This window comes from Barbus barbus (genome assembly GCF_936440315.1).
Source record: "Barbus barbus genome assembly, chromosome: 20".
NCBI classification, from domain to species: Eukaryota; Metazoa; Chordata; class Actinopteri; order Cypriniformes; family Cyprinidae; genus Barbus; species Barbus barbus.
Genome location: NC_136748.1, coordinates 9,200,825 through 9,227,838, shown reverse-complemented (window position 1 = coordinate 9,227,838; position 27,014 = coordinate 9,200,825). Strand labels below are relative to the sequence as shown.

Here is a 27,014-nt window from a genome sequence, read left to right as displayed (position 1 = left end):
CGTGAACGAGCGCGCAGAGGAGACGCGCGTCACGAATCCGCAGAGATGCTGAAGGAGCCGCGATAATAAAGGGACGTTTACAAAAACACGGCGCTGTTTGTGCATATGTCAGAGAAAAGGACATCTCCCGCCGTCCTCATGGATGAACACCCCGTATATATACACCATCTGACGTCTTCGACATGATTTTAAAGCGCATTTTGTGAGATTTCTAAACCACACCCGGCGCTGTGAGGAACGGGATTGAGGTGAGTAACATGGATACGGACACACAGCTGCAGTCATATTAATGCAGTTATATGAATGTTTTCAAGGTCATAGCCACCGGAATGAACGAGATGTAATATGTGAAGTGTGTGGATGTGTTTGTTGTTGGTGTTGACTGTAGCAACGCATCACATCGAGCTGATCACATTTCATTTGCGGGCCGCTGCCATTAAACCAGACTCAAACAGACACAGTATTAATATTAAACATGGACGATACTAGCCTGGTGTGTTTATTAAGAAGTAAAAGTCTTAAGAATTGAAGACAGCATTAGTAAATGCTGTAATGAAACGGTAATTACTTGAGCTCTGCGAAACTGTAACAGCTCATAGTGTTACATACGGGTTTTTTAACAGTCTGCATACCTCTAATACATTAGATTAACAGATCAATCCTTTAGTGTTGGTATGCTAACGTGTTCAAATGACAGCTGCCAATCACTAAGCTCTTTAAAGGCATGAAAGGTTTATCTCAATTCTAAGAGATTATATCACGTCTTTAATGGTGTCTAGATTTACATTTGCCTAACCTTTTATTCAGAGCAACTACTACAAGACAGAGCCAGTTATTTAATTTGATTTGTGAAATAAGGTCCCATGAGTGAGATGTCGCTGGGATGCTCCGCTGTACTTGTCTGTGTTATCTAAGAACATAGTAAATGTGACCCTGGAGCACAAAACCAGTCATAAGTAGCAAAATGATCTTTTTCTTTTGTGCCAAAAATCATTAGGATATTAGATCATGCTCCATGAAGATATTTAGTAAATATCCTACTGTAAATATATCAAAACTTAATATTTGATTAGTAATATGCATTACTAAGAACTTTAAAAGGCGACTTTCTCAACATTTAGCCTAGATTTTTTGCATCCTCAGATTCCAGATTTTCAAATAGTTGTATCTCGGCCAATTATTGTCCAATTCTAAACCATACATCAATGGAAAGCTTATTTATTCAGCTTTCAGATGATATATAAATCTCAATAAAAAAAATTAAAAAAGCACCCTTATGACTGGTTTTGGGGTCCAGGGTCACAAAACCCGGAGTGGAATCGAAACAAGGTGATTACGATGTTTACAGTGTGGGAATAGAAATCTCGGTGTCCCGCTCCACTCACATACGCTGTTCCAGACCGTTCACGCAAAACTTGATGCTTTGGCTTCATTTGTAACTATTTTCTCTGGCAGAGAGAAAGTATACAAATTAAAGGTGCACTAGTATTTACTGTTATTCTGCAAAATATCACAGAAAAAATCCAGTCATTTCAATAAGGATCCTTGCGATCAGGAATTTCATAAGGGGCGAAAAAGGTACGTAGAAATTTACGAAGAAAAGTTACCCTACATAGATTCTGCTTGTGGTGAATTCGCATTATTGACAGTGTTGGGGGTAACGCATTACAAGTAACGCGAGTTACGTAATAATATTACTTTTTTCAAGTAACTAGTAAAGTAACGCATTACTTTTTAATTTACAAGAAAATATTATAGTTATCAGTGACAGTGTGAACATGCTGTTACTGTAGTTCTAGACTAAATGTGAATATGCATTAATTCATCCCACTTGCAAAAAAACAGATTTAGTATTCATCAAAATGAATTAAAACAGTGAAATGCAAACTCAAAATATGACGCAAACCTGCAATAATTAAATGCTAAATAATCTAAACCCATTTTATTAATCAATGTCTTTGCTGCTGACCTTTGACGATCCAGTTCAACCGTCCATACTAATAAGCAAAAACGACTTTAGATAAACTAACAACAGACGTGAATTTACTTTTCCTTCAGCCTGAGGTTTATTCATTACACTTTTTGGTGTGAAAGGGCTTTTACATTTGCTATGATTACAACTTCTTGTATTAAAAACAATCAAGCCCTGCTCATATTTAAAAAGTAACGTAACGCATTACTTAAAAAGTAGTGCAATTAGTTACTTTTTTAGGGAGTAACGTAATATTGTAATGCATTACTTTTAAAAGTAACTTTCCCCAACACTGATTATTGATTCATTCTCTTGTTTTAGTTAAAGCGTGGCCACTTTGTACTAATTCATTCACGTTTTAATTTAAACAAATTTTAAATGATTTGCCATGATATCTAATTTTTCCCCACATCATGTGCTAGGTGTGTAACAATACATCAATATCCATTTCTACAAACAACCAGAGGGTGGTATGATGTATCCATGCAACGTTTTAGCAATCATTATATATTCTTAAGATGCACCTTCATTTTGACACTCTTATGTTAGCCACAAAGCACTGAAAGACTTATTTTCAAATCAAATATTTGATGACAGCTCAGTGACAATTTGACAAGTCGTGTGCGACTTGAGTTTTTCAAAATGATTTGTTTGTATTATTTTAAAATTATTTCTTGGATGTGATATGCGGATTTTGATTCGTGACAAATGATTAGTCAAATAATTTCCCTCTTTCACAGGTCACACAGTTTACTTCAGTCAACAAATTAAGTTTATAGTAACAGGTCTAATAGTTCAGAATGTGTACCAGAGCTCATACAGTTGAGAAGCAGAAGTAGTAATAATAGATTAGAGTAAGTGCATTTTGGAGATTTTGTTCAGTATGAGTTAAAATGCTTACAATTATTTTCTTTTATTTGCTGTATTTTTTTAATTGCAGGCAAATGGGCATCCAACTTGCTTAATCAAATATTTAATTTGTATTTAGCAGTTTTGATTACTGACTATGAAGCGCAATACTAACACAATGTTCTTTTCTTCTCTGGGTCCAGTGGGCACCACACGGCTCCAATGCAAGACCCCGACCCCTGTCGCTGGCGTTAGGGGACGAGCTCGACCACAGACAGGATGAGCACAGGGCAAGAGCAGACAGACATCCTGTCCACGGGCATTCTGGTGAAGGAACGATGGAAAGTAGTAAGTCTGCAGGTTTCATCTAATGCGCATCAGTGTAGTGCTTGGCTTGTTAAATGACCAGACAGTCTAGTTAATGATTTAGACAGTTCTTAAAGAGAGAGTTGCTCACAAAAATAAAAAGCCTAAAGGTCATTGCACACTGAGTCACTTTCGCATGTGTTTTTCCGTTTTTCGTATTCCCCATCCTTTCCTATCAAAATGCATGCTACGGATGTGAAAACGCAGGTTGTTAGGTCGTATTTATTTTTTAACGTGCAAAAATTTCGGACGAAATTTGCGCAGTGACCTTAACTGTGAAAGAAACAGAAATCTGCTTTCTGGAAAGTATGTGATATACGTTTACCTATGCTTAAGTATGTGAGTGAGACTGTTTTCAGTAACTGTGCAGATAGTGGCAGGCAGTGACTCACTCCACACGCTGATCTAGTAGTGCAGTGTGTGTTCATCTGTTCTAACACACACACTGCTCCTTTAGTGCACTGATCAGTAATACGTTGCTTCCTCTGACGAAACATGTTGTATAAGCCTGCTGCTGAATCAACCGAGCATAATCCCCAGAGAAAACCAGATTTGTCACTGGACAGGGAGGTCTGAGGGGAAAAAGGAAGTGGCTCAAGAGGGCAGAAGAGAATTTGGCACAAAGGGACATGTGATGCCAAGAGAAATAAATAGCAAAATATAGAACATTTAATCTGACTGCTGTGCAGAATATGCTGTGATTCTATTGGAGAAGACGTGCATTAAATCTAGTATTATTGCTGTACAATATTTAAAGGGTCATTTCATATTTTAATATGGATGTGATTTGGATCAGTTTCAAAAACAGTTGGCTTAGAATTTAATTGGCTTAATTAAATTTTGAAATAATTCAAGTACTAGTAATTACTATGATTAATAATCTATAATTAATCATTCATCTTTCAGTTCAAAGATAATATAGTAATATCACTCTGTTCTTTGTTTTTTTACCTCAGCTGAAAAAAATTGGCGGTGGTGGCTTTGGCGAGATCTACGAGGCTCTGGACCCGATGAACCACACCAGTGTGGCTCTGAAAGCAGAGTCCGCTCAACAACCCAAACAGGTTCTGAAGATGGAGGTGGCGGTGTTGAAGAAACTGCAAGGCAAGTTATTAAGCAGAGTAGATCAATGTGATTTTTATACATTAACAAATGGCATACTTGAATAAATTCTCAAAGTTTCATGTACTACCATTCAAAAGTGTGGGGATCAGTATGATTATTTTGAAAGATATGAGTACTTTTATTCAGCAAGGATGTATTAAATTGACCAAATGTTACAGTAAAGACACAGTAAAGTTTTATATTTCTATTTCAAATAAATGCTTTTCTTTTTAACTTTTCTATTAATCAAAGAATCCTAAAAAATGTATTACAGACCGTTTCACAAAAATGTTAAATATTAAGCAGCAGCACATTTTCAATACTGATAATAATAAGAAATACATTTCTTGAGTACCAAAGCAGCATATTAGAAGGAAACTGCAGTGAGCTGCAGAAAATCAGCTTTGTAATCACACCATAGAATTACATTTTAAAACATATTAAAATAGAAAGCAATTATTTTAAGTTGTAATAGTAGTTCACAAACTTTTTACTATTTTTTTTTTATCAAATAAATGTGTTACGTTAATAAATACATTAAAAAATCGTAGTGACCCCAAACTTTGGAATGGCAGTGTATCTGGTGTCACATTTTTCTTGGTAAAACTTCTATAAATACTGCATTATCATTTTTACTTTTTTTGTTTTACTGGTTGTTTAATACAGTCTTCTTCATTGAAATTCGCAAAGTTTTGCACCAGATAAATGCAACCCTGAATTTTGGGATTCAAAGAGGAAATCTTAATAGTTTCATATAGAGATTGTTAAGCAGCTCTTCAGACTTTAAGGATCAGTAGCCAAGCTTGAAATGAAACCGTATCTTCTTTTCCTTTGGGCAAAGAATCAACAAGTCAATTAGCAGAGCCCAGCAATGACACCATCATTATCCTCTTTCCCTCCCTTTACAGTCTTCTTCCACCTCTCCACTCTGCTTATGAAAAAAAAAATCAATGTACTTGTATCATATTGGCTGTAATATGGTTGTATGATAGGAAAGAGTGGGTTTATCTCTTCCTCGTAACTGGAGATCTCACTTTCTACTCGCCACCCCCCAACCTGGTCGCAGAGAAGTACAGTAAAGTGATATTTTCGTTTTTATTTTAAGTAATAAAATGAAGTAATATATGCAAATCTACTAGTATTTGGCATACATAGTTATGTAGTTTTTCGTATAATTCAGTATACGAATACTTCGTGAATAATGAAAATAAACAATGCGCTCAGAATAATCATAATAACAGAGGACTCAAGGAAGAGGCATATTAGTAAGAGAGGGTCTTGCGGGGGACTGTAGGGTGTGTTAGGGCAGAAGGCAGGAGTAGATCAGAGTAGAATATGGCTGAAGCCAGAGAGTGTCCCACGAGAGCTGAGCCGCACTGAAATAAAGCCATAAACCCCCCTCCTCTGGACAGACAGGAGTAGTGGAGCACATGAACGGAAAAAGAAACAAACTTACTGTTTACTATTTGTCTTGTGAAGTGGTCAAATTCCAAACTGTTGTTGCATTTTCTCTTTGCAATCCAGTTAGATTTTCATCATGGTTTCATGCGCCAAAACTAAATTTTCCACCTCCTCTTTGATCTTTAGAATTAAACATGCTTATTTGCCTCTGTACCTTTTAGACTTCTGTATGTAAATGACTTTCTATATGACTGCTTGCCATAAAATGAGTTACTATGATATGTAGTCTAACGAAGTGCCATCTCGTTGTTTCAGGAAAAGATCACGTTTGTCGGTTTGTTGGATGTGGCCGCAATGATCGCTTTAACTATGTTGTCATGGAGCTTCAGGTGAGGTCTGATTGACAGGTTATGCATCTATTCTAACTTAATGTGTGCAGAATATTACAATTCATTTATGATGATCTTCCAAGTCTAAAAGTTGTAATGTGAGAGTGCAGCAATGTATACAGAACGCTAGGAAGATAATAAATAAACAATAAAGATGGTTCAATCAGCTGGGTCACCTAAAATAAATACCTGTAAATGTATCACTTACCTACAATATACATCAATTTAACTGTGCATGTAAGATTCAGATTTGTCTGTGCGCATTTATTTGCAGCTTTATATTAAACCAAAACAAATATCAATAAAATGAAATATTTGCCACTAAAATGATTAACTGATGCCTTTTTGGCTTTTGCAGGGCCGTAATTTAGCGGATCTGAGGAGGAGCATGAACCGTGGCACTTTCACAGTCAGCACTACACTCAGACTGGGTCTGCAGATCCTGGAGGCCATTGAGAGCATCCACTCAGTTGGCTTTTTACACCGTGACATCAAACCGGTAAGAAACACTTTTAACTGCCTCCAACAACAAATTATAGTGATTACAAAATATATGTGACCCGTGCTGGCAAAATGAGTCGCAATGAGGCGCATGAAAACAAGTGAAAAATGTATATTTTGGTCAAATTAGTTAATTAAGCCCTCGTCTAGTGATCCCAATGCTCCACATACTAATTAAACATCTACAATTATCTTTATTTGTACGTTTTCTGAGAGGTCTACCTTCTTTGTTTTAAAAAGTTGCTTTTTTCCATCGAAAGCAAAGCACTTGTGTCTGACATTTTGGTTTCGGTTTTGAAAAGAACATGCAGGAATGAGAATATAATTTGCTGGACTTAACTGATGTTAAAAGAGTTATTAAGAGCAATAAGCCACAAAAAGGATCTTACTCGAGCTGACTGACACATCTGAAGCGTGCGCACAAAGACACCTTTAATACAGTGCACCCGATATATACATAAAGTATTTCAAGATATCTGTCTTGGCAAGTATTCACGCAAACATAATCTGTTATGTCTTAAGTAAATGTTTGGTTAACTGTATTTTTCATTTTTATTTGTGATTTTTATTACTTGTTTTCCTTACTTGAATGATTCTACTCTTTTTCTTGCATCTTTGTATTTATTTTTAATAACAAATATAAAATTACTTTATTATGATTTAATATAGTAATTAATATTAGTAAAAGATGCATATATAATCGGATCGTTACCCTCTGAATTGTAATAGAATCGAATTGTTTGTGAGGCGATTGAACTTCTTCCGTGATTGGTCAAAACACCCCGCATGGTGCATTGTGGTATCATGAAAAAAAGTTGAACACATATGTTTCCTATGGTGGTATTACCAGGGATTTTTAAAGTATGGTTTCTTTGGTGATTTTGTTTTGGAACCTTCAGAAAACTTTAACTAGATTTTTCACAAAATGGACTTTGCTGACTCTTTTGACATTATTGGTTTAGCTTTATTGCTCATTTTCTGTCCAATTCCATCAAATCATACATCATTTAGAAGGTTTTTTAATAGAGAATATGAAAACAACAATAACTCTTTTTTTGAACATTTGCTCATTCTGACTTATTTTGCCAGCAGGGGTCACATATTTATGTGTTATAAATAAATAGCAGTATACTTAGCAACCTTAATGGATGACTTGTTCCCACTGTTTTCAGTCCAACTTTGCCATGGGCCGATTCCCTAGCACATGTCGAACTTGCTACATGTTAGATTTTGGTTTGGCGCGCCAATTTACAAACACCTGCCAAGAAGTCAGACCGGTCAGTATCAATAGTCATTTCTAATGCAGTCTTTCTGACTGTACTTGTTTATATGTTTGTGAGTATTTATATGTTGCAGGGTTTTATGTATTTGTGTACTGTAAGATGCTATTCTCTCTCAGCCCCGTCCTGTTGCAGGGTTTAGAGGTACAGTACGATACGCCTCGATCAATGCCCATAAGAACAAGGTAAGAATCCCCCTATTCGCTCTCTTGTTCCTGCACAGTCTCACCTGTTGTTGATAATGTTTCAGCTACCAGGATAATTCTGGTCTGATCCGATTTGTTTTGGTCTTACTCTCACAGGAATTGGGAAGACATGATGACTTGTGGTCTTTGTTCTACATGCTGGTGGAGTTCTTGATTGGGCAGCTACCCTGGAGGAAGATAAAAGACAAGGTGCTGATCAGGCAGGAAGAAGAAGTGCTGTGAAAAGCATTTTCTTGTTTGTTGGGAAGTGATAATGATATTTGTGTGTTTATGCATTAGGAGCAAGTTGGGAAGTTAAAAGAGACGTACGATCATCGGCTCATGTTGAAACACCTGCCCCCAGAATTCAATGTCTTTCTGGAGCACATCAGTAATTTGGACTACTTTACCAAACCTGACTATCAGGTAAAAAATTGACACTTTAATAGATCAATGAAATATATAGCAGTTATTGGTCAATCTCATGTGAAACTTTTTCTCTGCTCTAGCTACTGAGGACCATTTTTGAGAATAGCATGAGAATCTACAACGTTGTGGAAAATGACCCTTATGACTGGGAAAGGATGAGCTCAGATAGCCCACTGACAATCACCGCTGCGGCAAACACACAGCACCATACGCGCCTCACACCAGCTCAGATGGGGTAAATCATGTGACTGCTTTAATTTCATTTGGTTGAACTCTCTTAAACATTTGCATTTTCCTAGTAGTAGTATCACCATTAAGAGTTCTCTGGTGCTTCTGTTTTCTTCCAGCATTGTGAATGCCTCACTGCTGCCTGGAGATCTTCTGAAGGAGAACACAGATGAAGTTCTGCAAGATGAGCATCTCAGTGATGGGGACAATGCTCGGCCCGAGAACCTGCCTGGATCTCCGAACCTTCCTTTTAGGAACCAGGAGCCTGATGTGTGGGAGGACCTAGACCGCAACCGTAACCGAATCTGTCCTGCTGTCTGGAAGGTACCAGAATATGTTCCATGAAATGAATCAATCATAGACATCTTTGTCTATTATTGGAGGTTTCATATTCTGTTGTTATTCTCTTCTAGATGGGAACAGAGGATGAGTATAGCAACCAAGGCAATCAAAGTCCCCATGCAGGGCCTAGCATTGGTTCACCAGTGCGAGTCCGGTTAGAGGTCGTGCCCTCAGATAAAGACACTCCTCTTCTGAGGAAACTGCGCAACATCCATAGCTTTGAGCTGGAGAAGAGACTAACTTTGGAGCCCAAACCCAACACTGAGCGTTTTGTAGAGGCCTGGTAAGTGACTTCTACACTCAAGAGTGCATTTTTCAAGTATTTAGCAACTATTCAGCATGTTCTGAAGACTTAGTGTGCATTCTTTTGGTTTCTGTGAGCAGTTCTGGCAAACAGCCACCTAGTACAGCACAGGAACGGGATGCTGATGGTGTCCCTGCTATGGCCATGTTGAACGGAAGTCACACAGAGCGTGTTTGGCACTATGACGAGGAATTCCGCTCTGGTGGTGGCTCGCCCAAGCCTGCTTCACCGGGATCTCCTGAGCAAGGCGATGGTGCAGCTAACAGTGGCTTTGTTGCTCTAAACCTGAGCTCAGGTCTACAAGATGTTGAGTTGCATGATTGGGTGATGGTAGAAAAGGGCTCTGACCTGCAGGACTTCAAAGAGGCAGCAGGAAGTAGCCCAGGTCGTGAGGCTAAACTCACTTGTAGCCCGTCTGATGAGTGTGAAGAGGAGCCAGAAGTTTTGCAGCCAATGAATGAATCACTGGATAAAGAATCCACTCCTAGTCCCGTACATGGAGATGCTCACACAGTCCAGGGCCCACAAAGGATGGATCGGTTGGAGCTCAGTGGATTCCCTGCTGCTGGTGGACCTCCTGTTACCCCCACCAGCCCTGGTGAGGCACTGGCTGAAGGAGCACTCACACAGGTAACTATGGCTCAGAAAACTGTGTTTTTTGCTAAATTGTCTACAATTTAAAATTTGGTCAAATGATATTTAAACCCATCCTCAGAAAAGGTTTCAAAACAGCTCCTCAGTTATGACAAAGGTGCCAAACATAAGGTCAGGCTCTATCTTGGCAATGCTTTAGCTTATCAAGACAAATTTTGGAAGCTGTTATTGGTACTATGACCAAAGGGGACCTGAACAGTAGGATGACAGTGTCACCTAGTGGTCAGAAATTTAGTACAAATCACAATGATTTTTATTTTTTTTATTATTATAAAATATAATATGTCACACATATATTTTAGACAATAATATTTAATATAAAGTCTGTGTAAACCCTGCCAAGTTTCTAACTAAATTTATATGAGGTGAATTTTAAACATGAACAAGCCAGACAGGAGTATGAGGTAAGACTTTGCCAAGTATCTTGGCAACACTTTAATCATATACAAAACAAAAAAAGACAATCTAATCTAGACAAACTAGTTGATTAAATGCATGTGTTTAAGGTGCAGTGTTTCCTACTGGTACACAATATCAGGTTACTTAAAAGGTATAGTTCACCCAAAAATGAAAAGTACCCCAGGATTTACTCACCCTCAAGCCATCCTAGGTGTATATGACTTTCTTCTTTCAGACTAATACAATCAGAGTTATATAAAAAAACTCTCCTGGCTCTACCAAGCTTTATAATGGCAATGAATGGGTGGTGGTATTCAATAGTCCAATAAAGTATGTCCATCCATCATAAAAAGTGCTCCACGGGGCTCTGGGATTAATAAAGGCCAGCTGAAGCAAGTCGATGTGTTTTTCCGCTGGAACGCCACTCTCTCATGTACGCACATACAACAGTTAGTGGAAGTTTAAGATTATGGATTATAAAGTTTTAAATATGGATATTTTTCTTACAAAAATGCATCGATTTGGTTCAGGAGGCCTTTTATTAACCCCCCCAGAGCTGTGTGGAGCACGTTTTATGATGGATTGATGATGGACTATTGAATATCACCACCCATTCACTGTCATTATAAAGCTTGGAAGAACCAGGACATTTTTCTTCCAGTTCTCTGGCACCGTGCCGGATCTCTGGCGTGCAGTGTTTGGCTGCGGAAAAAAATTATCCTACATTTAAAAAAAAACTAAAACTTGTTGATATCACTTTTGAGTCCATGAGTTCGCCTACCAATGGTATGAGCCATCACACTCAACCAAACTAACATTACTAGCCAATCAGAATTTTTGCTCAAACATTAGCATAATAGTATCCGATTGCAGAGTCGCAGCCCTGATGAATGGAGAAGCGTGACACATCGAGAAAGCTGCGAGGCGCGATAGTCAAAGATGTCCATCTAGCGCATATTTACATAGATAAACATGTAAATTAAAAAGCAGCGTAGCTTTGCAAACAGCTCAGAGTAATCATGTCATCTCCATAAGAACGATATGATTGCCAGAACAAATTTACCGGGATTTTTGAAAAGGTCCTGTTCACACATGATCTCTTAATGGTAACTTGCCGGTAAAACTCTTCCTCTGCATATGTTGTGAATTTGAATTGCTTAACGTTCATCTGGGAAAACATTGGGCATTATTAGATTAGATTAGATTAGATTCAACTTTATTGTCATTGCACATGTAAGGTACAGGGCAACGAAATGCAGTTAGCATCTAACCAGAAGTGCTATAAGCAGAGGTACAGGATATACAGTGCCTACAATATGTTACATATGTACAGAAATATACAGATAAGGCAGTACTATGGACATCATTTACAAATTTTAAATACTATCAGTATGATATACAGATGGGTGATATGAACATACTATACAGATGGATTATGCAGTAAATGTATGTACACTATGAGCAAAAACTATGAACATAATTACAAATGGATATGAATCCATTTAATGAATGAAGCTATACATTAAGATATATAAACACTATTGCAATGAACATTGAAACTGCATAGAAAATAAAAATTTCCAGTACATAGTACTCAGTGTGTAGATGGATTTTTATTTTGTAGGGAAAAAGCTGTTCCTGAGTCTGCTGGTCTTTGTTCGGAGGCTCCTGAAGCGCCTCCCAGAGGGCAGTAAGTTAAACAGTCTATGGTCAGGGTGAAAGGAGTCCTTAAGAATGCCGCGGGCTCGACGTAAACAGCGTTTTCTCTGGATGTCCTCAATGGCAGTCCCTGTGATGCATTGGGCGGTTTTCACCACCCTCTGCAGTGCCTTGCGGTCAGCAACTGAGCAGTTCCCATACCAGACTGTGATACAGTTGGTCAGGATGCTTTCAATCACACACCGATAGAAGTTCACCAGGATGGCTAGAGACAAGTGGTTCTTCTTCAGTGTCCTAAGGAAGAAGAGGCGTTGGTGAGCCTTCTTGACTAGGCTGGATGTGTTGGTGGTCCAGGTCAGGTCAGATGTGGGTTCCCAGGAACTTGAAGCTGGAGACACGTTCAACAACCATCCCGTTAATGTGGATGGGGTCATGCGTGCCACTTTTCTTCTTCCTGAAGTCCACAATAAGCTCTTTTGTCTTACTGGTGTTGAGGAGCAGGCTATTGTCAGCGCACCATGCAGCCAGGTGCTGTACCTCCTCCCTGTAGGCAGTCTCATCGTTGTCTCTGATGAGGCCAATCACTGTGGTGTCATCAGCAAACTTGATGATGGAGTTGGATCCGTGCACAGGCCTGCAGTCATGGGTGTAGAGGCAGTAGAGCCCTGTGGTACGCCGGTGTTGAGTGTGATGGTGGTGGAGCAGGTGTGGCCTGACCTAACATGCTGAGGTCTGTTGGTCAGAAAGTCCATAATCCAGCTGCAGAGGGAGGTGTTAACACCCAAGTCTCCAAGTTTAGTGGTCAACTTGGAGGGAATGACGGTGTTGAATGCTGAGCTGAAATCAACAAACAACATCCGTACATATGTGTTGTTGTTATCCAGTGTGGCGGGAGGAGCAAACGACAGACACAGTGGGCGTGGCGTCAGGCCTCGGAGAGGTTTTTATTAAACAAAAATATTAAAATAAAGTGTCCAAAGGGGGAAAAGTGTCCAAAATAAACAGGGGATCTGGTGTCCTCGTCGTGCTGCGGGGCTTGTGAAGGAGGGCAGTGTTCAGGAGGGAAGGGTCCAGGGAAGGGGCGGAGTCCGGTGGCCGCACGCGCTCCCCTCTCGGGTCCGGGAGCGAGTGGCGGCGGCTTCTTCTAGCGGCGACATCCTACTCCTAAGCCCCCGGAGCTTCTGGGGGACTCGACGGCCCGGCATCCTGACCCGTCAGCCGTCTAACGGGTGCGGCAGTCCTCCTACTCGACGCGCCCTTCCTGGACCCACGAGGACACCAGCGTGCATGCATGGGGAAGAGACCGGTCTCCCGAGGAGAGGCGCGCTCGACATTTAAACGGCGGCGGTGATGAGGCTCTATTCACATCAGGTGCGCCTCATCACACGCCGCCAGCCCTGGCTGTTTCAGCGCCCCTCCTCTCTCACACACCCACTCCCGTCGGGAGCCTGGTGAAGGGCGGCGAATACGGGACGGGGTGGTGATGATGATAAGGGGGGAGGCAGCTGACTCGTCACACCAGGTGTGTGAGTACCGAGTGCAGTACTGTGCATACTGCATCCTCAGTGCTCCTATTGCTACGGTAGGCAAATTGGTGTGGGTCCAGTGTGGGTGGGAGGCAGTTCTTGAGGTGTGCCAGGACCAGCATATATTGTTCATTATCTCACTAGATTTGTAATGATAATCATTTATAGTTATTTGAGTTAAGTGTGTCGTCACACCCCTAGTGTCGATAAGCGGTGATATAGCTCATAATTTTCCAAGTGTATGATATAGCTTTCATTCTTCAGGTCAACCATATATTCACGAGAAAAAAAATCAGTATGAATAAGGAAAGCAATAACTTTGCCATAGCATCCTTTCAAATGTTAAAGTTGCCACAGTCATTGCATGCTTTGCATGTGCTGGCCCATAACCACACCCCACCCCCACCCCCGCACCCGGAAAAAAGTCCAGACTCAGGATTTTTTTTTTTTGCTTTAACTCCTGCAACTATTGTATTCATCTGAAAGAAGGAAGTCATATACACCTAGGATGGCTTGAGGGCGAGTAAACTATAGGTCATTTTTTAATTTTTGGGTGAACTATCTCTGTAATCTCCTGTGCTCCTGTGCCTGTTAGTTTAAAAAAAGGTAAACATTACTGTAATTAGTGTTTTTCACTTAAACACCCCTCATGAATGTTTCCATTCTACTACTCTTTTCTGGGTGTCGTAAATAAGGTTAACACTTTTTATGCCACACACTCACAAGTGTCAGCAGGATAAAGGTGGTCTCTGAGGGCAGCTCACCTGTCAGCCACAGTGATGAGATACAGACCACTCACCCTCAGGTCTGTGATGTAAGCTTATGGTTGTCTGAGCTAAGCTGATCTTGTTACCTGAGCTCTTGTATCCTCACGGCCCAGGTCAAGACACTGTCTGTGGAAGGAGTGTTGTAAAACCACACAGAGCTGGCTTGATTTGTTACAATGTTGCTGTTTCAAGTACATTACTTACTCTCTGAAAGTTTTATTTAAGTACTGCGGTCTCTGGAAGATGTCAGTGAATTCCATCTACCGACATACCCATCTGCTTCCTCTTCCTTCATTACCTCCTACTATTTTTCTAGCCATTTTAATATCTTTTTACTTTACTTTTCTCCAACTTCACTACCCATTCACCACCCCTGATTCACCTGAACCACCTCACTAAATGCTCTTCGCCTCCCTTCCACTGTTCCCCACTTTCCTTTTCTAGCTGCCCACCTCTCCTGCATCCCAACCTGAGGAGCTTGTGGCAAGGACGTGCAGCCCCCTGCACCTGCGCTCCCCTAGCCCGCTCACCCTCCTGACCACCCTGTCGGACCCCCTCCACCAGCGCTCCCCGCCTGGGATGTGGCGCAGCCAATCTGCAGACCACCAACACCACCTTTCCTCTTCCACCTCCTTGTGCCACGCCTTGCTGCCACTACCTTCCCAGCCCCGTGCTGCCCATTCTCCTGGACGCAGGAAACTTCCTGCCATTCCAGCGACAGCTGCAAAAACCAAGTTCCCCTCAGTCATACGAATCACCCGCGCTCAGCTTCAGCAGGTGAATAGGCACTCCCATTCCGTGCTTCCCATAACTTTCGACCATCTCTGCCCACCAAACCTTTCTTCTCTCCAGTCTTACTGCTTCTTATGTTCTGTATGTTCTTGATTTTTTGCTATTGTATTTCACTGAAGTTTTTTGTGCACTCTCTCCTCAAAGAACCCCAGGAATACTGTTCTGTCCATTATGCATGCCCAAAACTTTTTCTGTCGAGGTTGTCCTTAAAACTGTGCACTTTGTTAATAGCTCTGTTCCTGGTAAACCTAGTGAACTAGGTTTGGGTCTGCCTAGGTTTAGTGCCTAGGATAGTCTGGGATATACTTTTTAACTGTAGCAGGTAGGCTTTCTAATGTCTGTTGCAGTGTAATAACACTACTGTAGCCTGGTGTATTGTACAACAGGTTATCTTTTCTAGGTATATAGTAAATTTTATTGTTTTACATTTTATTACTTGCAGGGCTGTCACTAGTGTTTTTGTGACCCTTGTACTGTTTGCGACAGGGGTGTCCAATCTGTGTCCACTGTGTTAGCTTAGCATAATGCTAACTTGAAACTCATTTGGAATCAGTTGTAAGTCAAGTCCTCCGCTTCACTTCAGGAGATAATTGTGTGCGTTTTTTGTGCCATACAGAAGTAATGCTTATTTAGAGAGTTCCAAATCAGTTACTAGGTCTTGGAACAGAGCTTATGTGTTTTTGTTCTTCTGAATATGTGACTAACTATCTTTTATCCTGTTTAATTCAGTCAGGTTTTGCTTTACATCCAAGTTGTCTAAAGCAAGGGTGTCTAATCCTGCTTCTGGAGTGCAACTGTACTGCAAAGTTTAGCTCCATCTCTAATTAAACACACCTGAACCAGTTAAGTTCTTCTGGATTCCTAGAAACATCCTGCTTGGTGTTTTGAAACAAATTGTAACTAAACTCTGCAGGACGTTGTCCCTCCAATAGTAGGATTGGACACCCCTGGTGTGAAGGATATTATAACTTAGACATTCTCTTTTCACTAACATAAAGATGTTGTGTGTGGTTTGTCAAAGATCTATTTATATCTGCATGCAAGCATGTTTGGTTACCAATACAAGCATTTATATCAAGAGTGAACCTGAATTTGTGACCCCCAGGTGACATCAAGGACATGAACATTTATGTTACCTATAGCTAATTTTCTCTATCCCTCCCTCAGCTGACAGCTCAGCGCCCCTCTGTGCTGTCCTCTCAGTCTGCATCCGACAGTGTTCCACTGGAGAGACGCGATACTGAAAATGGCAACAATGAGATGCATCCACATGACAACACAGCTGACATCGACTCCCCACAGGAGCAGGTTGCCTTCCAGCCCACCAGCCCCTCTAATGTTGAGGGGGATCCTTTGCTAAATGGGAATGGCCCTCTGAAACCTTCAAGTCCAGTGCCAAATCTGGTGCCATCTCCACGGACACCTCCCTCTCCCCGTAGTCCAGTTCTGATGAATGGCTGTCTTACACCTCCTTCAGACCCACAGAGAGATGGCAACGAGCAGCCCCCAAAACTAAAAAACCCCAAGAGTGAGTCTCCCATCAAAGAGCACTCCATTGAGCCCAGCCAGTGCACTCTGGAGGAGGAAAAGGAAGATGCTCCTTTCAGAAATGGCCCTACTTCTCCAGTCTCTGCTCCCAAACAAGACCCCAGTCGTCGGCACAGCCGTATCCCAGTGTTAGAACCATCTAGCCTTCTGGATCCACCACGTGGATCTGCTAAAGAGAAGTTACTGCAGAGGAGGGTTCACCACATTCCAATTTCACCCTCCGCTTCCCCGTCGCTATCCTCCGACAGGCGTGTAATCGTGGCTGCTATGCAGCGGGACCAGATTTCTTCTGCCTCCTCTGAACGCTCTCAAGATGAAGAATCAATTCTGGGTTCTCATTCCGATCGTCATGGAGATGATGCTCCATCACTGTCTTCATCCTCCAGCCCACTTTTACGGAAGAGCAAGATACCACGGCCAGTCACCCCCACAAAGAGAGGGGAAGCCAGTACTGCACACCTTATGCCCCGTCCACCACCAGGAAAACCTCCTAGCCGCTCCACTGTGGATGGAAGGTAGTTAGCAAACATATAGCCAACATATTGTTATTGTACATACGTGGTTCTGTCAGAATCTCTAGCCCTAGACCAGTGGTTCCCAATCCTGGTCCTCCATTTTTTAGATGTCTCTCTTATCTGACACACATTTGAGTTCTTGGAGTAGCCTATTTACTAATGAGCTGATGAGTTGAATCAGGTGTTTGATTAGGGACGCTTCTAAAACGTGCAGTGTTGGGGGTGCTTCAGGACCATGAATGGAAAACGACTGCCCTAGACTGAAATTTCTGACATTCTAGACCAGTGGTTCCCAATCCTGGTCCTGGAGAAGCCCCAACACTGCACGTTTTTGATGTCTCTCTTTTCTGACACACATTTGAGGTCTTGGAGTCTTTACTAATGATCTGATGAACTGAATCAGGTGTGTTTGATTAGGGAGACATCTAACGTGCAGTTTCGGGGTTCTGCAGGACCAGGATTGGAAATCACTGTTCTAGAAAATCAAAATTCTTACCTCTAAGAACTTTGGGACTACAGTATGTCCACCAAATGTGGCACAGTCCTTTGGGCTGTTCAAAACACCTTATCAGCTTCCTGTCAGTTTTCTGTCTACTATCGAGAACACCTAAGCAAATATCCACAATGTTTAATTAAAGGGATAGTTCATCCAAAAATGAAAATTAATTACTCACCCTCATGTCATTCCAAACCCGTAAGACCTTCGTTCATTTTCAGAACAAAACAAATACGATTTTTGGTGAAATCCGAGAGCTTTCTGACTAGGACTGCACGAAAAATCACATGCGATATTCATCTTGTCAGTAAAGCCAGTTCTGTAATCAGTAGTAAATCTCAATCACATGCATGCTTTCAGATGGAGCAGCATTTACTACACAGAGCCGTAGTTCACTGACAATCTGCACAAAACCACATTCATAATCACAGACGATATCATTGATATTATACATTGATATTATGAAATTGCGCTGCGATAATAAAGTTATTTGCGTAGCTTCTCAGTGTAGTAAATGCTGCTCCATCTGAAAGCACCTGAAAATACCACATTTAACAACACGTTTTTACTCCAAACTCTCTTCATACGGTCAGTTGAGTGATTGAAATAAATCCTTCTGTGAGATGATGTGGCTTCTTACATAGAATAAGGCACGCAACATATTTCATAGTATTCTAAGAAGTGATAAAGGTATTGCATTATTATATACTTTATTATAAGGAAAACTATAATAAGAAGAACTCAGATAAATCATATATTGTCATAGTTGTGTATTTATTAGTCACGTTGAATCAATGAAAGCAGTTAAATCTTCTGTTTATTCAGCTACTGCTACAAGGATTTCCTGGATTTCTTCTGTGGGCCTTTTTTGTAGTTTCCGTGCGAGAGTGCCCTCTGGCCTTCGGATGGAGATTTACTACTGATCACAGAACCTTGCTTCACTGACGATGCGCATGACTTATCGCAGCTTTTGCCTAATATCGATTGCAATATCATTGCTATTTATCGCGATTTATTGTGCAGCCCTATTTCTGACCCTGCATAGACAGCAACAGAACTACCACGTTCAAGGCCCAGAATAGTAGTACATTATGGTAGGACATTAATAAAATAGTTCATGTGACATCAGTGGTTCAACCTTAGGTTTATGAAACTACAAGAATACTTTAAGTGCGCGAAGAAGAAAAAAAAAACCTATTCAGCAATTTCTTCTCTTCCATGTCAGTCTTTGATGCACATTCATAAGAGTATCACGGCGCTTGCGTGTGGTGCTGCTGATGCAGGAGCAAAAGCTGTTACATAGAACTCGGATGGAAGAGAAAGAAGATGTATTTATAACAGTTTTCGTAAACAGAGAGGTTGACTTGCACTTTTTTGCCCAGCCTTACTTATTTGAACCATAATATTCAGAAGATGAACCAAGAGAGATGGACGTTCTACAGCAGAATGCTGGCTCCTGCGTAGCTTGTAGCTCTCGTAGCTTCATAAAATTGATTGAACCACTGATGTCACACAGACTATTTTAACGATGTCAGAAACCTCTCAGATTTTATCAGAAATATCTTAATTTGTATTCTGAAGATGAACAAAGGTCTTACGGGTTTGGAACGATGACAGAATTTAAAGTTTTGGGTCAACTAACCCTTTAATACCTAACAATTACCTAGAATACATTTTGCAATCACATATCATTGACCCTGACTACCAAGAACACCCTAGCCACAGTAACCACTCAGACCACTAGTAATGCCCATCAGCTAACCAGAATGTGTTTGCAATCAGTCAGCAATGCTGTCTACCACCTAGCAACCATCCAGAACACCCTAGCAACCACAGAATGCCTTGGTAATACTTAGAAATCACCTAGAACATTTTAGCAATCACTTGGCAATGCACCAATCAACCATAAAAATAGTTGCAATTACGAGTGAGTGACATGACATGTAGCCACACTCTGAATCTGTGCTCTGCATTTCACCCATCCAAGTGCACACACACAGCAGTGAGTCGTGAACACACAGACACACACCGTGAACAGTGGGCAGCTATTTTTGCTGCAGCACCCAGGAAGCAGTTGGGGGATCTGCGCCTTGCTCAAGGATCTCACCTCAGTCATGGTATTGAAGGTGGAAGAGAGTGTTGGTCATTCACTCCCCCACATACAATCCCTGCCGATACCAAGTCTCGAACCCGCAACCTTCGGTTACAAGTCCAACAATCTAATCATTAGGCCACGACTAACCCTTTTTTTTGTGTGTCATAGCAGAACGCCCTAGCAATTTTCTAGCAACCACCTGGAACCCAAACAGATCACCTGGAAAGTTGCTAGACATTAAAATGATGGGTGCTAAGGTGTTCTGAGTGGTTGGTATTGAACTGGTTAGTGGTTGCTGTAGTGTTCTCGATAGTTACTAGGCAGTAGCTAAAGCCTTTTTTTGATAATTGTAGACGTTTATCAGGCAGTCTTATTTCTTCATCAGTTGCATGCTATAGCATAGTTTGACTTCATTTGACTTCTCCTCCAGGCTACGGCGGTACAGGATTCGGGCTGGCAGCACCAGTGACTCAGATCTGCTGACCTGTCTGGCCAAGCTAATACACGCCAGCTCGCCCCGTGGCTCTGCGCACCCCAGCTGCTCCTCTCCTCACCACATGGGCGCCAGGCACGTGCTCCTCGGTCCCACCGCTGCTCACTACCTCCACCAGCGCAGCTCTAGCGCCTCCCCCCGCAGCTACTCTTCACTACAGCGCTCCGTCAGCTCTTCCCCGTCCCGGCACGAGCACCGTGGGGGCTGTCTAGGCCGCAGCCGTTCTCCTCCCAGTTTATCGGGCTCACCTCCCCTGCGCCGCTCTCATCCTCACACGCAGGAAGGATGTTGTGGGAGACAGGCCCCCTCTGCTACCATACACACCCAGCGGGGCAAAGCCGGCATCCGTGAGGTCAGGTGCTCGAGCAAGCTGAGCAGATAGTTACATCGTCATTGCATCTCGAGCACCACTGATAAGGCTGCCTCCTTAACACACACCTAAAAATGTGGATTTTTATTTTAAATTCGACGAATATTTTAAATTAGAATTTTTTTTTGACAGCCGTAATTAGCATGTTGCATTCAAAATCTCTGAAACAAAAACTCAGTCATTCTAGTTTTCTTACACGGTAAAGCCCAAAGTATACTTTAGTTTTTACATGTACATGAGAGTCCATTAACAGTGTTCATGACACAAATTTCGTCATCAGAATAGTACGCATAGAGATGTATGTATACCTATGATAGTACGCACGTACTGTTTGCGCACCACCCAAATTTTGTAACCTCATGTACATTGCAGGTCGCACATGTGCATTGAATTTGTTTTGCACTAATCAGTTGTTCCACAAGGTGGCATCACAGTAGAAAATGAAACGAAAGGTAAATAGAAAAGGCAAATAGCGGAGACTGCAATAACAACACACACCTGCACTGAGAAGCGCTTGTGTCAGGGGTTATGAGATAGCAGCATCTTTACTTTAAAAGAGTACAAATATAGTTTTATCGGTCCTAAAAACTTCTGGAGAAAAGTAGTGCAGACACTGGACTAAGATGAACCTATGTTTGCGCATGCTATCAAATGGCGTTTACTTTGAAAGGTTGTGCATTCGACTGTACGCATACGCTAACGTACATATACATAGACGTATATACTTTGGGCTTAAGAGTTTATTTTTAGCTCAACTAAAATCATGAGCGGAGCAAGAGTTAGAATATTGCTAGTCTCAGCCTCAGACGTCACGCCCACGGAATGTTGGCTGAACGTCTGATGCATATGGCACACAGTGGAAACACTTCAGGAGTTTAGAAGTCGTCATCGGATTGGTTGAATTATGCAGGATTTACGGGAGACGTGTGTGTTGCGTTCTTTAACGTTCCGTCTGGAAACAAAAATGCCGTGACGCCAAACCCCCTCATGAAAGAAGAAAGCCGTCGTGTTTACAACTGTGACGACAAACGCTTATCAGGATCAAATAAATGCTAGATTTTTAAAAGTATGTGAAATATTTAAAGTTCCTGGCATAGAATCTTTTAAATATGTCCGAGAGTTTTACACACGACATTTCCACGCCCCAAAATGTGACGCTGAACGAAACGAACTGTGATTGGTTGTTTGACATGTCGTTCAAATGGCCTCATGGGCGGGCCGTGGCCAATGAAAGCTGCCATAGATTCCAGACCTTCAGCCGTCAGTCTGAAGGTCTGGCTACACGAGACTAGAATATTGCTGACTTAGTTTACACCTAAATAAAAATTCTGTCATCATTTACCCACCCTCATGTTGTTCCAAAACTTTCTGTAAAAAAGTTTTAGAGCTACGTAGAGGTGAGTAAATGATGACAAAATTCTGATGTTTGGGTGAACTATGCCTGTGTTCAGTGGGACCATGTGCTTGTACTTGCGTAGGCTGTTTCTGACCTCACTGAGTTTGCAAGAGGAAGAGTTTTTTAAGAAATGGTGACCACTGAAACAATTAAAAAAAAAAAAAAGTGTTCTTGTGCTTCGACGTGCCTAAAGAAGTTTTGCTCGGAATATACAGTATAGGGCAGGCTCAAGCTTTCAGAATCTGGAGACACTAACTATGTGTTCATTTTCCTTTTCTGTAGAGCCTCTGGTATCCCACAGCAGTGTACCATTTCCATCAGAACACAATGTCACACTTATTTTTACTGGTGCAGGCCCTCATATAATCTATGCCTGTTATATTTAGCAGAAAACTTAAAACTGGACCCTCCGTCATAGCATTTTTGAATATAAAATATTTTAGTTAATGTGATTTGTGCTTTCAGCTACTAATAAGATTGACGTACTCTTAGCTCTTTTAAACATTTACCATTGTTAAACGTGTCTTGGCTTTGCATATCAAAAATGGCTGCTCACCTTGCATACAATATCAGAGATCTGTCAACGTAATGTTAAAAGGGAAGGTTTTAAAATTGCAATAATTTCTTATTTTATGGGAAGAGTTCTGATATGATAACAGTAGCCAATAATCAAACGTATAGTTTTATTATATGTGCCACATGATATATCCAATCAAACAAAACTGAACAAAAGTTAGTTTACATTCCAGAACCTCAGCATTTTTGGCTGCTATTTGGCATTCATATCAAAGTTTTACATGTTTCAGAGTTCATTAAAAAAATGATAATACCTATTTTTAAAAAGCATGCAGCTAATTCCCTTCAAAGACTGGAACATTAAGTTATACAGCTGTCTTCCTTCTCCGCCTGTACAATGCTGTAATATAGCTTCCACTTCCCATAGCAGTCCATCTCTTTGCATGAGATACAGAAAAATATCAAAACGCTGCCATGTACAATAAGCACAGCTTACAAGTTTTCATATACCAGGAGTTTGTAGCCTGATAAGTACTGTCAGCTTGTAAATAGGGACTTCATGTTTGCTTTCCTGTCTGTCCTCTGGTTTATGTCTTAAATTGATTTACCCATGTTTTAACTTTATATCAGCACTTGCAGAGAGACAGTTTGTGTACTTACTCAATCCTCAACTGGTTAATATGCACTTATGTGTATGAGGATGTAATCTGGTAGGTGATTTACCAGAGCATGTGGGATATCAGCATATGGCATCATAAAAATCCTAATATTTTCTCACAGTATGAAATACAGGGATTAGAGAAAAGGCATAAGTAGCAAGATTTTATTTATTTATTTATTATTATTATTAATATAGCATCACTTTAGTCAGACACTAATTACAGTTGCAATCACAGCCTTGTATAATATGTAGTCAGTTATTGGTTTTAATGGGTCAGATTTAAGACACTATCTGGTCAATCACCATAAAAACAGCTGTTTTCTACCATCACTGCAATAAATCCTTTGGCTGGAGGAGATTACGAACAAATTTCACTATAGCAAACTTTTCATGTTTATCAGATCGCTGTTAAATAACAGAAAATAGCACAGAATTGCCCATCTATTTATTGATTAGTGAAATACCATTTAGTCTACTGGTTTTATCCCATACAAAACAGACTATTTAAAAACTAATTTAGGTTGTTTTTCTTTGCTTGTTGGATCTCTACCTATTTTTTTCCATGCATTTTGTCTGTATATCGAACATTGAAACTGCACAGTATTGTTTTGACAATTGACTGAAAGTTATCTATGTAGTAGCTACGATTTCTCTGTTTGCATTTCATCTAAAAATGCAAAAAGAATGAACAAAACTAGAAAGTTGTGAATGTTCCAAAAGCTGAATTTCTCTATTACTGCTATATTATTAATTGTCACAAAATGACACGTAATGATGTAACAGTATGAGAAAATAAAATAATACATGTTACAGTTTTACATTTGTACAATTTTTATTAAGTCATTTTTTTTCCTTACTGCATATTGTTGTTCACAGTTTGCGAAGTTAAATGTACAGTGTACAAAATATTTTATGGGGTGGGACATTGTACATTATTGTAATTATTTGTGTTATTTTTATTTGTATCATAAATGCCTTGTACAGTGTTATTTTTTCGTTTAGTTGTTTGTTTTTTTCAGTTGGAATTATTTTGTATTTTATTTTTATAAACTTGCTATGAATAAAATTTTCATTCAGCATGCCAACAGGTCTCGGACTTTCTCGGAAACCGCACTTCTTTACATGAAGTCTCTAAACATCCATGATTACCAAAATGTTGGCAGTAAATGTAACCTCTCTTGGGTTTGAGGCTGGTCTCAGTGAAGATGAGAAAGAATTGGTATTTCTGCGCAGTCTGGCTTGACTGTTAGTGGATGTGCGCATGCTGTATTTGCATATAAACTTCTCACTTTGTTAAGGTAAGAAGAGTCCGACACTGTTGTGGATCTCAGACGACTGTTAATTCTCACATAGATGCAGTTTTTACTACAGTTATGAACATTTTCACACAGAAAGAAAGTGAACGCTGCTAAAGCACATCTGTCTGTTGGCGTAGTGGGAGGAGGACACATGGGCAAACAGCTGGCGACGGCTTTACTGCACGCATCCAGCCTCGAGCCTCACCACAGCAACATCTCGAACCAGAAGACCCGAGACATTAGGTTAGTGAGGCAATACACTGAAATAAAGTATGAAAAGAATTATAAAAATTAAATAAAAAATTGATTATACACTATTGTATTCATTAAAATTTTTGTAAACACACACACACATATATATATATATAATAATATATAATTTGTATTATTATTGTTATTTTTTAAATAAAGTAAGGCTTTTATTCATAAAGGATGAATTAAATGGATCAAAAGGGACTGTAAAGACAATAACACTGCTCCACAAAAACCCATTTAAAATAACTTCTTTTGAACTTCCTATTTATCAAAGAAAATGTATCACCCGTCGGTTATTACCATCATAATAGCACCAAATTAGCATATTAGAATGATTCTGAAGGGTCATGTGACACTTAAGACTGGAGTAATGATGCTGAAAATACAGCTTTGATCACAAGAATAAATACATTTTTAAAATAGATACTGATTATTTTAATTGTAATAATATTACTGTTTTTACTGTATTTTTTGATCAAATAGATGCAGCCTTGGTGAGCAGAAAAAACTTTTTGAAGTCATAGCACTTTATCCATCCATCCATCACATCCATCACATCCATCTATCCATCTATGTTTATTTTTTTTGTATTATTATTATTATTGCAACTTTAGGGCCCGGTTTCACAGACAGGGTTTAGACTAAGCCAGGATTAGGCTAGAGTTCAATTCGGACATTTAAGTCATTTTTATAAACGTGCTTAGGAAAAAACATTACTGGTGTGCATTTTGAGACAAAACCAAGGCACTGATATATTTTAAGATTATCAGTGCAAATTTCGTTCAGTTGAAACAGCTCAGACTTACATTTTAGTCTAGGACTAGGCTTAAGCCTTGTCTGTGAAACCGGGGGAATAAGTAGCTGCTTAGTTGTGATAGTTTATGAAACTATGTTTCAAAGAGAATATATATATATGTGTGTGCAGCTAAGATTAATCATGTTTCATTGGACATTTATTAATTCATTTATTTGGGGAAACAAAATATATTGGCTAGTTCAACCAGATGCAATTCTACAGTTTTTAAAACAATTGCTTCTGAGTGCATTTAGACTGCCCTTCAAAAGTCTCTTATGCTTGCCAAGGCTGCATTTATTTGATCTTAAATACAGTAATTTCACAGCAATGCATTGTGATAGTCCTCAAATCACTGTCAGGCTGGATATATTTGTGAGTGTATGGATCCTTGAAGGCCTGTCAAAGCTGCATAATCATGCACACAGCGTTACTATAGAAACACATGTGAAGGTCCACATGCATGTGACCACTGGCGCACTCTTGTCATGGTAATTGTGCAGTCAAGACTAGAGCAGTTTCCTCTCTTATGCTTTACAAATCATAAAAATCCTCCTGAAAACTAGACCGTGTTACACTCGTATGCCTTAATAGATAAATCTGAATTTTCATCAAGACCTATTAGTTCATTAAAAAAATCTCTTTTCTTTCATTGGCCCATAGGAGAATATTTAAGCGTGGGAGTTGAGTGTTACTTTGACAACATTAGACTGGCTAAATGGGCAGACGTGCTGTTCCTGTGTGTCTTGCCCTCTCACCTCAAGTCTGCGCAGACGTTCGCTGCCATCTGTCTTCAGACTGTCTGGTGTACAGCTTCACCGCAGCAGTGCCACTCAACAGGTATTCAGATGAACATACTTAAGATTATTAGCCTTAATTTTGAATTCCCACTCTTATTTATTATGGAATAAGAAAATGTGCCTGTGCTTTGTTATCTGCTTGTTGATAGATTGTCTCTCAAATTTTGATTATACTTCCAAATTAGATTGTGAGGGAGTAATGGCAATAAAACTTTACTTTAAGTTATTTTCCTTCTTTTAAAGTATTTTTATTTTATTACAAAATTATTATTATCTCTAAATATTAGTTTGTTATAGTTTTTTTGTTTTTTTTCAGGCTTGCTGTGCTTCTTGACCACAGTTCTGTTATCAAACCCCAGTATGAGTTTGTGGCTTGTGATGATGTCAATAGAATTGGGCTTCTCCACAATGCAGCTTTAAAGGATACAGAAGTGATATCAGCCTCAGTTCCTCTTTCAATGAATGGTGTGTGAAAATTGCAGATGTATCTTTGAAAATACTTTTTTTTTTCCTCTCAAAATATGTCAATATCCATCTGTCACTGTTATACACATAAAAAAAACTAAGAAGAAATAATAATAATAACTATTATTATTCACTACAAAAAATTGGGGTCAGTATTTTTAAAGAA

At 40.0% G+C, this 27,014-nt stretch overlaps 1 protein-coding gene across 1 annotated transcript; it reads left to right on the top strand.

Annotated features, from left to right (window-relative positions):
- On the top strand, window positions 1-22,211 carry LOC306886192 (tau-tubulin kinase 2-like). The gene is made up of 15 exons (XM_079443124.1): window positions 1-248; window positions 3,025-3,169; window positions 4,144-4,291; window positions 6,008-6,081; window positions 6,440-6,580; window positions 7,755-7,859; window positions 7,982-8,047; window positions 8,165-8,257; window positions 8,348-8,473; window positions 8,557-8,711; window positions 8,824-9,028; window positions 9,118-9,329; window positions 9,431-9,980; window positions 16,315-17,210; window positions 20,232-22,211. The coding sequence occupies exons 2-15, from the start codon at window positions 3,101-3,103 to the stop codon at window positions 20,674-20,676; spliced, it is 3,285 nt and encodes a 1,094-aa protein (XP_079299250.1). The 5' UTR covers window positions 1-248; window positions 3,025-3,100; the 3' UTR covers window positions 20,677-22,211.
- The last annotated feature ends 4,803 nt before the right edge of the window (window positions 22,212-27,014 follow it).

What these genes read in the sequence shown, in the direction of transcription:
- LOC306886192 (XM_079443124.1), top strand. Translation starts at nt 3,101, where the DNA reads ATGAGCACAGGGCAAGAGCAGACAGACATCCTGTCCACGGGCATTCTG. An exon ending in TGAAGGAACGATGGAAAGTA is followed by an intron (nt 3,170 to 4,143) that starts GTAAGTCTGCAG and finishes TTTTTACCTCAG; the next exon opens with CTGAAAAAAATTGGCGGTGG. An exon ending in TCTGTCCTGCTGTCTGGAAG is followed by an intron (nt 9,029 to 9,117) that starts GTACCAGAATAT and finishes ATTCTCTTCTAG; the next exon opens with ATGGGAACAGAGGATGAGTA.